General features: G+C 45.4%; 1 protein-coding gene across 1 annotated transcript; it reads right to left on the bottom strand.

The window, feature by feature from the left end:
* Window positions 1–265: 265 nt before the first annotated feature.
* LOC109787287 (eukaryotic translation initiation factor 4G) lies at window positions 266–8,525 on the bottom strand. The gene is made up of 12 exons (XM_020345846.4): window positions 8,355–8,525; window positions 8,003–8,205; window positions 7,715–7,890; window positions 7,465–7,608; window positions 7,220–7,284; window positions 7,054–7,113; window positions 5,322–6,791; window positions 5,027–5,228; window positions 2,121–4,941; window positions 1,338–1,532; window positions 916–1,263; window positions 266–757 (listed from the first exon to the last, which is right to left on the bottom strand). The coding sequence occupies exons 2-11, from the start codon at window positions 8,155–8,157 to the stop codon at window positions 930–932; spliced, it is 5,622 nt and encodes a 1,873-aa protein (XP_020201435.1). The 5' UTR covers window positions 8,158–8,205; window positions 8,355–8,525; the 3' UTR covers window positions 266–757; window positions 916–929.
* Window positions 8,526–12,294: the final 3,769 nt, after the last annotated feature.

Genomic DNA, 12,294 nt, shown 5'->3' on the forward strand with positions numbered 1-12,294 from the left:
AAAGGCATGTTTTTGTCTATAAGATTGGTAGAACAACAATGGGTCAATAATAACCACCGCAAAAAGTGAGGCAAATGGTCCAGCACTCCCAAGTTCTTATGTGTCTTTATAGTGCGAAGTTTATTTTTAATCGCATATATGATGCATCACATTCACATGTGAGAAGAAAGAAAGAGAAAAGAGAGGACAGTTGAGAAACAACAGACATGGAGAGCGCAGCCAAACTAGACGAGCCCAGATAAGTAAATAAAACGATACAAAAAAATAGCAGCGACTTGCAAGAATATATATAAACAAGATGATAATATGACATGAGGAAAATGCCGCCAAGTTAACCGAGTATTAAAGTCTGATCACAAAGGATATTGGCCAGAAGCCACGGGAGGAATCAAGTCGAACCCTAGTGTTCCTCCTAGTCCCGACAAATATTTGGTTAACTAACCTCTACCCCTCCATGATCACAAAAATATTCCCAGACAGACACGCACGGGAGCCAACTCGAAATAGCATCCAGCTGCCTGCGACAACCAGTGTCCATCCGCAACAATAATTTACCCCCACTAACAAGTCTCAACAGTAGAACGGAATACATCTTCTTCTTCACTTCACAGTAGGAAGGGGCTCCTCGAATACAATGGTCACCTAGCAAGCATCTGATGGGTATATTTGCAGCTGTTTCGATCAAAAAGGTGGGGTGGCTGGGTGCAAAGACATGGGATCAACTCCTTGGCGACAACACCCATGAATTGGTAATAAGCTGAGGATAAGACATCAAGTTAGATCTTTGTAATTTGACACCCACGATATTCATTCACATTCATGCATGTACTCTAGCTGATTATTATTCTATCACCAACAGAAAAGAGCTAACTGGTATGCAATTCTAAGACGCCTGCCTGTACTAGAACGGCTTACCTAGCAACAAACACTTATGTCAACATGAAGGCATCCAACTTTGACCTCTTAAGATGCTGCGGTCTGAAATCCTCCAACTTGAGATTGGAGCTTGTCTTGGCCTCCTTCAAGAAGGAATCCCCCTTTTCTGTTTTGATCCACTCCAAGACTGCCCCAAGGACATCAGCTGCAATGCCTTCCTGCACAAGGTGTCCAGGCTCCTCTCCGCCTTCTTCAATCAATTTACCTACGTCTTGCAAAACCAGTATCTTCTCCACCACAAACCTTGCAAGAAGTCGTCCAAGATACTCTGCCGCTCTTGGAGAATCACTTAGAGCATCTTCCAATGAAGCAAGAACAGATGAAAGCCTACAAATATGGTCAAAGTCAGCCAGCACTCACCAGTGAGCATCAATGGGCAATGCAAGGACAAAGGAACTCACCCCTCAATGAGCTGAGGCTTGCTCAATAAATTATATCCACCGTTGTAAAGCCCGACAAAGAGCTTTGCCAACAACTCTCTTTCCATATCTTTCCTCTCAAAGGAATCATTTACCCAAAGTGATACAAGAGAAGGATAGAAGCTCGGAGCATTCAACTCTTCAATACACAATGCAACTTCCTTTTCATCTTTCGCACTGCCAAAACAATAACATGTTAGCACACGACATAATGGAAACTTGGCACGTTCATACTTTTTCAGAAGAAAACAGAGAGACCACTACTCAACAACAACAAAATCCCAAATATTCATACGTAAATAAAATACAGACTTACAAGTTGAAGTAAAATTATTAGGAAGTGGTTACATACCCTCCATTTTGTGGTAGGGTCTATATATTTTATGAAAAGTAAAGTCGTATCCTTTCTGATTCTAAGGTGTTGAATTTGGACCCTTGGCAAAAAGTTGCCACAATAACCTCGTACACGAGAATTTCACAACAATAAACTTTGAAATTTGCAGAGACGCGAGAAAGAACTGGTAGGAAGTACTAAGAGTCTAACAACACAAAATCATGACGTCCTAGTCTCACAGCAGCAGTACTACAACAAATTACCAGTTGCCGATAGTAGCACATTATTATCATCTATGTGTTACAAAGAAAATATAGACCTTAAATAGTAAGACAGGCAATACCTTGAAAGTATAACCTATAATATCTAAGCTCAAGTCAGGTGTGTGCTGAAAAAATATCTTGTACAAACACTTAGTTAGAAAGTATTACCTATAATATTCCCGGATGGTTGCAATAGATTTCTCTCTCAATTCCTCCTCGGAGTATGATTTATTTCCTGAACGACCCTCCTGGCTGGCAGGTCTGTGTGAAGAACTAGCAGATTGTGCAGCAGGTGCTATTCTCCCAGAAAATCGATCTGGAATTCTAGAGCTAGTGTCTTCTCTTGTTGTTGAAGGCACAGAATTGTACCCATTAGGACCAGATACAATCCTGCGCTGGTCAACAACACTAGGAAGTTCAGAATTTGATACCGGTGGCTGCCCTCTTAAAGACATACCCCTAGCTAGGCCACCTTGTGGTCCAAGAGTGATAGCTTCGTCCTTCACAGAACGCTGGGGAAGGGGAACAGTTCTATCAAACTGATGCCTTTCCTGCTCATACCGAATATCTTGATTACCAAATCCACGCCCTCGTTGCTGAGGACCTGGAGATACCAATGGTGCTGCTGAGCCACGGGAGCCGTAATCCATAGAGGGTGCCCCTCTTCTTGGAAGAGAACTAACGACTGGACCACGAGACCTACTCGATTGAGATTGAGCATGTCTTTCCTGAGCTGCATCCCTGTGAACCTCATCGATCTTCTTGGGGCCATCCACTTTACGCCTTTGCTGCCATTTGTTCTTCCTGAGATCGATTGAATCTCTGAGCAGGAATCTAACACGGGAAGATATCAGTTGACTGGTTGACAGGTTGCGCATTCTATCAAAATATGCATCCATATGTTCCTTAGCCTTTGGATGATCTATCATCTCTCCAATTGTACTCATCAATTTGCATAGTGCTTCAATGTTCTCCTCGTCTGGATTCTGATAATTTCCCAACAATTTTTTGATGCATTCATGCATGATGCGCTCTGTCAGCATCCTCTTTTTGTACAATTCTCCAATCAACCTAATATTACCCAGCATGCGCCTTCGAGCTTTAACTCTCTTTTCTTCCCTTTCCTCTTTCGTTTGCTTAATCTCACCTTCCTCCTCCGTTTTATCTGCTTCAGCTTCTTCTCTTTCGCCCCTCTCAAACTCCTCTTGGCACTTGTTCAATAGCAGTCTCTTGAATGTAATCTTTTCATTGTCCTCACTAAAGTCTGGCAGTGCACCAGCCAAATGGGAACAGAAGTTGGCGTACATTTCACAGAAAGTTGGTTCCATCAAAGCTTTGTCAAATATCTGTGAAATCACCCCAGTAAGAGTTGACACATTGTCAATGTTTACCTCTTTCACTTGTTCAAAAAGCTTGTCAAAGTTTTGTGGGGTCAGTTTATTCAGAATGGCTTTCAGCTGCCTCTGCTTTGCCTGCTCCTCATCAGAAACTTTGCCGACAACATACTTTTTCTCAGCTTTGTGCATTACTTGCATGGGTGTAACAGGAGATGGGATCAGACCCTTTTGCTGCCATCTATCTGCATCAGAGCCACTGCGGGGTACTTGAGGAGCATTGGATTGTGGTCCCACAAGAAGTGCAGCACGTGGATTCCTCAAAACACCATGAGTGGCTCCTGGGCCGCCACGGTAATTCATTGCTGGGCCGTTTGTCAAGTCCATGTGGGCATCACGGTTAGGACTGTAAGGAACACCTGATTTTAACCACTTATCATCATCCATAGCAGGACCACGGCGATCACCACGAGATGTTGGTCTATCAGATCCCCTTGCAGAACTTGGGTGAGGTTCCCGATCAATAACATAGGATTTTCCTGCCAAATCTTTGAATAGCGTACTAGTGACAGTATCCATCCGGATGCCAACAGGAAGACTAGAATACTGATGTGCAAAAGTTAGCAGAAAATCACGAGAATATTTCTTTCGGCCATTAGCTTCAGTCATATCAGAATCTGGCAATTGAACTGCACTAGCCTGGTTTCCAGAGTCCGAACTTTGCAGCTTTGGAGTAGACATGTCTGCTGCATCTTCCCAATCATCCGGCTCAACTTTTTTCTTTCCATCATCCTCGCACATCGCCTCCCTTTCTGATTCCTCAGGCAGCACATGTGTCCCGTCGACTGTTGAAGAACTATCAGCACCCTCTGATGTGGCAACACTATCAGACTGTTCTTGTGGTCCTTTGTATGCATTGTAAAGATCTGAGGTCCCAGCAGCATCAGCTTTTGAAAGCATTTCCTTCCGCTTCTTCTTTCTCCCAGCTGCAGATTTTGTTCGGGTAAGCTCTGCAGTAGGTTTTTCCCTTGATAATGGTCTAACAGAACCTGTTGGTGCGGCACTTGATTGCTCAGTGCTTGACTCATCCTTCGCTCCATCTGCATGTTTCACTTGCCCCTCAGATGCAACTGAATGATTCACAGGCAACATGCCAGGAGTAATACCGGAAACAGCTAATCCGGTTTCCTGAATGCTACTTCTGATATCTTTATCATTGGCAATTTGGCTGGTAGACTCTGATGAGGTTCCAGAATTGGCCTCAGACACATCGTTGGCATCCACAGAAGCTGATAAAGTTTCAGTATCCTTATTATGTGATGTATTCATCAAACTGTGCTCCTCTGGTACAGATGTTGTGCACTCCTTGGGTAGCTCTTGTGGGTCAGTTACAAAAGATGTTGCATCTGAATTACCAGGCTTTGAAGTTGCCAATGATGCCTGCTCAGCCAAATCCACCATGCAGTCATGCGATTCATTTTCAGTAGAATCAGACATAATTTTGACATCACCAGATTCAGGTGAAATTTGGTGAGTTATTTCAATCTCCTTAGATTTAACAGCAGCAACACCTAAGCTTTCTACTGCTTGGGGCTCCCCAGTGCTTGCAGAGGACAATTTTGCAGAGCTGATTACCATGGCAGGAACATCAGCAGCTGGCAATGCAAGCATGTTAGAAAATCGAAAAGAGACACAATTCATCCATTCTTTCATTAACTTCTAAAAAAATAGAGTGCATACCATTTACTGATGTGCTATCAGCTTCACTTTTACCAAGAATAGGAGAAATGCTACTTTCAGATGTTGCTGATGTCAAGCCTGAACCCTTGCTGGTTAAATCCACCTGTTCACTATCGAAGCTCTTTGTTTCCATGTGACCAACCACATCATCTCCAACCTTCACAGAAGTTTGCCCCTTCAACTCTTCGGCAGGGGAAGCAGGCTGAATGGATGCAATATGTGAGTATGTTAAGCAAAGAAAACATGTGCTAAAATGCAAAAACAGTGCTAGGAATAGGAAACGAGAATAGTGTACCTGTGGTTGTTGCGGCAAATTCTTTGTGTCATTTCTAGTTGCATTTTTCTTGTTATCCTTAAGTGAATCAGTTATTGGAAGGGATTCTTTCTTTTCATCAGCTCCGGTCAAGAATGAGGGTGAATTTGCACCAGAATATGTCGCTGCATCAGTTTCTGGCTTTGCAGCTTCAATCGGTAAGGGTTGAGTCACCGTAGTGGGATGCTTCTCCACGGTTGATGGTGCTGTACTTTCCTTGGAATGCTTCTCTGGGATAGATGGTGCCTTACTCTCCTTCTCAATAACTGGTTTATTCGAAACCATAGCACCAGAAATAACTTCACTATCCTTTTGTCGATGTTGTACAGCATGGTCAGCGACCCTGAACTTAGAAGCATCTGATCTACCTGCAGGCATACTTATCTTGACCGAGGGAACAGGTTTTTCCATGTGCAACCCACCTTGTGGTTTGCCTATGAGTTGGGACTGACCAGATGTTGCAGGCCCAGCTATGTTGTCCTTGTGGCTGGCAGGAACAGTATTTGACATAGATGGGTTCATGAATGGGATTGATTGACCAGCTTGAGTGGCAGGATAACTAAACCTGCCCTGTGATCCTGTGGGAACAACACCAGCAGTGCCGGAGTAATACGTACCTGACTGGCTATACGAGGTCTGCTGTGGATTCGTATAGTAAACCATAGGTTGAGTTGCAACACCACTGACTTGCTGTGGTTGTGCTGCTACATTAGGTGAAGGCCGCCCAAGCACCACTTCTTTGTTGGTATTTGGATCAGTAATTTTGATATTACTGCTCTTTCGGGGAGCAACAAGCTTATTCTGCTGTTGCTGAGGATACTGTGTAGCCATGTTCAAATTAACATTGCCCAGTTGAGGAGGGATTGTATGAGCAACAGACGGATACATCATTGTTTGTCCTTGATGCATCATTTGCTGATGCAATTGTTGCTGCATATTTTGGACATACATCTGCTGCTGAACCTGGGATGCATTGCCACCAGGCAAGCCAATGGGCATCTGCATTGAGCTTGGGACAACTCCCTGATTGTGACCACCAAACTGTAATGGGACTGTTTGTTGTTGATGGTGAAAATGCATCGGCATGCCCATGCCCGGTAAAGGTTGAACAGAGGGCCTCTGTGGCGCAAAATTCTGAATTGAAGGAGAAACATGCACATCTCTCTTCACTTGGGATGGAACATGAGTGTTCAGGGTGTTCGGTTGACTAGGACCAAGAGCATCCTTCCTCGTTTGCTGTTGCTGTGGCAGTGGTTGCTGCTGTGGTGGGGGCTGTTGCTGCTGCTGCGGCGGCTGGGGATGATGCTGCTGCTGCGGCAGGGGATGATGCTGCTGCTGCAGCAGCTGCTGTGGTGGGGGATGCTGCTGCTGCTGCTGTGGCGTGGGATGTGGCTGTTTTAGAGCTGGTGGTACAGGCATAGATGGTGCAACCTTAGGTCCATCTGAAAGTACCTGAAGAGCATGGAAAGATAACGTGATAATAGATTCTTTTCAAACGTTGAAACCTAAAAAGACTACCGTTACAATATATTAAATAGACATAAACAAGAAAAACACTTGTTTAAAGGCTCCAGAAACTAGATAATTCACAGGAACAAAGATAATTTTCTACAGCACAGTACATCCAGCAAATATTGACTGCCTCTAAAGAACAGCTATGCATATAGCTAACATCAAATAAGAAATAATTACGCAGGGAATAAGTACAAGATACCTGATTACGTTTCTGCTCATCCAAATTGGGAGGAGCTGAGCTTGTCCTAGCAGGAAATTGCTACACAGAAGTTTTTTGTAAATTAGAACGAGTCAGAAAAGAACCAGAAACTGAAGAAATTTGAACCTCGACATGCAAGCTGGAAAAGATAGGGAACGCAACATACCGGGAGACCATTCATGTTCATGTTTATACTACCAAACTGCAAGTTAAATCCCTTTGATGATTCCCCTGAAACAAAAAAAGAACACAAACAAAGCAGCAGAATGTTACCAGGCAAATCAACATGCATGTCTACTATCCGAACAATGACCTATAGAGAAGGTGCACACCACCACCACAGATGGTCACAGCACATGTTAGTCATCGCATATACAATTTCTAAAGTGCAAAAGGAGGAGTGAACCAAACCTTTTGGCGCACCCTGAGGAGCCGGTGCATTGGAGCTCTTTGGTGGTGCCTTGGGGCCAGCCCGAGGAATATTCTTCGGCAGGGGTATATATGTTGGATTTTCACTGGCAGGTGACATGGAGGGTGCTTGCAATCCGGGTGAATCTGCCCATTGAGAACATGCATGCAAACAACAAAAGCACGTCAATTAGCAGTTTTGCTTCGTTCCAATTGCAATGCAACGACACAGCAGAATGGGCCGTGGAATCACCATGATGCTGGGGCCGTGGCGCGGAGACAGGAACATGGACAGGCGCATTCTGAGGCGCGGGAGGGCGCGGAGGCGTCTGCAGGGGCCCAGGTGCCGGGGCGGGCTGGAAGCCAGTGGTGTCTGGCTGGTTCACCACCCTCTGGTGACCGCCATGGCCATTGCCAGGCTTCCTGAAGCTGCAATCGAGATCCAAGGTCACATTAAAACCCTAGCTTCTCCGTCATCATAGGATCAAATCACATAGCATCACGGAATCATCAGGAGAAAAGGGGGTCGAACGGCAGGTACCTGCGGTTGGATGAGAGGGGAGGCTGGCCGCCGGAGGGGCCCCCGGCGCCCTTGCCCGCGCCGCCGACTCCGCCTCCGCGGTGGCCGCCGAAGCTGTTAGAGCGGCCGCCGGGTCTCCTCGCGTGCCCCTCGCCCCTGTCCCCTCGCTGGGACATAAATCCGCTCTTCCCTTCCGATCTCCTCCTCCTCCTAGTTTAATTCCCCTGATCCAATCACAACGAACCACCCAGAAATAAATCGCCGGGAAATCCGCCCGCGCACGAAAACGAAAAGAGAAGGAACAACCCTGGCTCGGGGCCGCCACACGGCGCGGCGCGGCGCGGCCTGTCTAGGTGGTCGGCGGCGGGCGTACCTTGGGGCCTCGGAGGGCGGCGGCGCCTAGGGTTTGCGGTCGTGTCCAGTGGCGAAGACGAGGGGGACGGACGAGCTGAGATGGGTTTGGGTTGGAGGGGTGGGGGGAGAAGTGGGAGCGAAGCGAAGGGGAGAGGCGACACGTCGGGCACAAGTAGTAGGGCAGGGCAGCAAATCGGGGGCGATACGGGTTGGAATTACCGACGAAATAAGCAACCGGAAATCTCGACTGCTAATCCCCAACTGATTTCGATTTAATTTAATTTGATTTAGTTCCGACTAGGAGAGAGAGAGAGAGGACCCTTGAGCGGTCAGGTCAAGGAGGCCAGATCAGATGCGATTGGATGGCTGGCGTTCGTCCGGGGCGCCGCTTTGGTCGCTCGCCTTCGCCTCTAGGACTCTACTACCCGCCCGTGTACTCGCTGGAGTAGTAGGCTAGGCACGCGTGTGCGCTCCGGACCCTCTTTTCTCCTGCTCGTGCTCCTTATGGTTACGTTGTACTCCCTTCGTTTCTAAATATTTGTCTTTCTAGAAATTTCAACAAGTGACTACATACGAAGCAAATGAGTAAATCTACATTTTAAAATATATCTATATACATCCGTATGTGATAATCCATTTGAAATATTTAGAAAGACAAATATTTAAAAACGGAGGGGTATAAATAAAAGCGTTTAACTATATTTTCCTGGAAAAAACATTTATAATAATTATGTAAGGGCATCTCCAACATTATCCTTCAGTGGACCGGTGGGGAACAGTCGGTGGGCACTGATGCATGAGCTGGCCATCCAAAACTGCCCGCATATATTTCAAACTGGGTTTAAATAAACTAGACAAATTATATCAAACATGACGGAATTCATTAAAATTTGGACATAATCTACATTATTTCGACCGTTTAACTAAGAACTAGAAGAAAATAGGAGTCTAAGTTGTAGCGGACAACGACCTCGCCCTATCCGGCCACACCGCAGTCATCGGGGCCGCCGCCGGGTGCCCATGGAGGAACCGATCATCCCCTCCTGCGCGGTACGGAGGGCCACCGCGGGCAATGCCGATGACGTCTACAATGCCTTGGTGGCGGCCTTGCCCCTGCCAGCATTGGCGCTAAGCGACCATCCTCGTCAATCTTGGCGAGATCCCCGTTGAGGCAACAATGGTGGTGACGAACCTGTTGGGAGCCTAGGTTGTGGCCAGGTCCGGGTCGTTGCGGACCCAGGCCGGCTCCTCATTTGACTTGGCGAACGCGGAGTGGCGGGCGGCATTGTGTCGCTCCTGCCATGCCGCCTGCCACGCTGCCTTTTCCTCAGCCGACATCAACGACGAAGCTACGTGTGTAGCTGTGGGGTCAACTGACCCCACAGTTTTTTTTAAAATAAGCCTAAAAACACTGTTTACTTACTGTTCATATTGAAGAAAAAATTCCAAAAATACCATTGACCCCACAGATACTTTAGGCTGGCCTCGCCGCTAGTCGACATGACGGCCCACGACAAAGAGGGCCATCGCCACCGCCGTGACCGAGGTAGTGGAGGATGCACCCGTGTGCCTTGGCGATCATGGGGTTCCTCCTTGACAACTTATTCGCCAGTTGCGGCGAGGTGACGATGTCGACCCGTCAATTCGGGCGTACTTGTTGTGCGGTGGCGGCTACGTCGGCTCCTCCTTCACGTGGCACCCGATTTGGATGTTGCGGTTGCATGTCGGTGACATCGGCTTCTGCTTGACGCAATGTCTGCTTTGGACGCCGCAGTTGTGTGGGGGCGCGGGCTCCTCCTTCACGCGGTAGAGAGGTGACATCCCCTCCTTGACGCGGTAGTGCGGCAGAGAGTGCGGCTTCTCCTTGACGTGACGCGGTGGCAAGGGTAGCATCGAACCACGCTCCCGGAGCAACTCCTTTCTATCTCGTAAGGGTGGTTGGGTAACCCTCAATAAGGATGAAGTAACCTAACAATAATAGTTTCCTTAGTAGAGAACCAAGATTTATCGAATGAGAGGGAGTTCTTTTAGCAAACAAAGTTATGGGTGCCTCCACACAAAACACAATACAAACATGTTTCCAACGCGTCAAGATAGCTGTCAAACTTCTTGTCCTGCTAGTTACAATATCAAATTGCGTAGTATAGTAGGAATTAAATAAAATGGTACAACAAGATATGGTGTTTTGTAGAAGTTTTCAATAAAGTAAATAGACCCCCAAGGCCATACGTTCACTCGTGGCATCTCTCCAAGCATACAAGTGGTGTGGTGAACAAATTACAATTGAAGAGTAATCAAATTGCAATATTTATATTTTTGACAATGGTCATTCATGGTACAATCTCAGATTGGCATTACGTCAATGATATGTGAACCGCTATCCAACTGCATCTACAATTAATACTCTACCCCAAGACCGCTATCCAAAATGCATCTCAAAGTATTAAGTTTATGATAAATAGACATTGCAATAAGAATGATGACATGATATAGATAATAAAACTACCGTACAAGTGTGATAAAGAAACCAACATTTTATCCTTAGTGACAACAATATAATATGTGTTCTGTCACTAGGATGACTCACCACAAGATTGAACCCCACTACTCTGCACCACTCCCTCTGAAGAACTACCCATCAAACTTGGCCAAAGAAGACAAATGTATCAGAGAGCGTACAAATCTACTTAATTATCGGAAGTTGGCGATGGCTCCTAGGTGCATATGCACCCATTGTCTAAATACACATTTTGAATAGTTGAAAAATTCCGAACAAAAACCCCGCGTGTATATCCAGACATTCTATGTGCGTGCACAAAGTTTTCGGTAAAAAACGAGGTTTTTTGTGTCTTGTGTAAAAAAGACAATTTCTGATGCTTCATTACAACTATTCATTTTGCATTTCTTTATCTTTTTTACACAAGCCACAAAAAACGTCGTTTTTCACCGAAACTTTATGCATGCACATAGAATGTCTGGATATACCCGCGGGATTTTTGTTCCAATTTTTTCAACTTTTCAAAATGTGTATTTAGACAATGGGTGCATATGCACCTAGGAGCCAAAACACCGCGTCGATTAATTATACAGTAAATAAAACTTCGAAAGATTCAATAAAATTCAATGAACAATCTGATCATAAAGTGACAATTCATCATATCCCAACAAACACACCACCAATTAAATCATATGGATCCCGATCATGTGAGGTGATACGTCAATTTTGTATCATGTTTTCCTTCTTTATTTATAATGTTTTAGATCAATATTTCATTTTATTATGCAATTCTAATGTCTTTTCTCTCTTAATATGAAAGATACACATGAAGAGGGAGATTGTCGGTAGCTAGATTTCTGGACCTAAAAGAGCTACAACAGAGATAACTATTCTCTGGAGCTCCAAATGACCTAAAAATTTATGGAGAATTATTTTGGAATATGTAAAAAATACTGGAAGAAAGAAGTACCGGATAAGACCCTCAGTGGACCCACAAGGCAGGAGGGCGCGCCTAGGTGCCTTGTGGGGCCCACAGATGCCCTCCAGTTGCCATCTTCTGCTATATGAGGACATTTGCCCTAGAAAAAAAATAAGAGAGGACTTTCGGGACGAAGGGCCACCGTCTCGAGGAGGAACCTGGGCGGGAGAACTTTGTTCTCCGGGGGAGTGATTCCACTGGGGGATACTTTCCTGCATGAGGGGGAAATCGAAGCCATCGTCATCATCAACGCTCCTCCAACATAGCAGGACTCATCTCCATCAACATCTTCAGCACCATCTCATCTCCAGACCCTAGTTCATCTCTTGTATTCAATCTTTGTATCAAAACCTCTGATTGGTATATGTGGGTTGTTAGTAGTGTTGATTACACTTGTAGTTGATGCTAGTTGGTTTATTTGGTGGAAGATCATATGTTCAGATTGTTAATCATATATTTATCTCCTCTAATAATGAACATGGA

Source organism: Aegilops tauschii, chromosome 2 (genome assembly GCF_002575655.3).
Source record: "Aegilops tauschii subsp. strangulata cultivar AL8/78 chromosome 2, Aet v6.0, whole genome shotgun sequence".
In the NCBI taxonomy this organism is placed as follows: Eukaryota; Viridiplantae; Streptophyta; class Magnoliopsida; order Poales; family Poaceae; genus Aegilops; species Aegilops tauschii.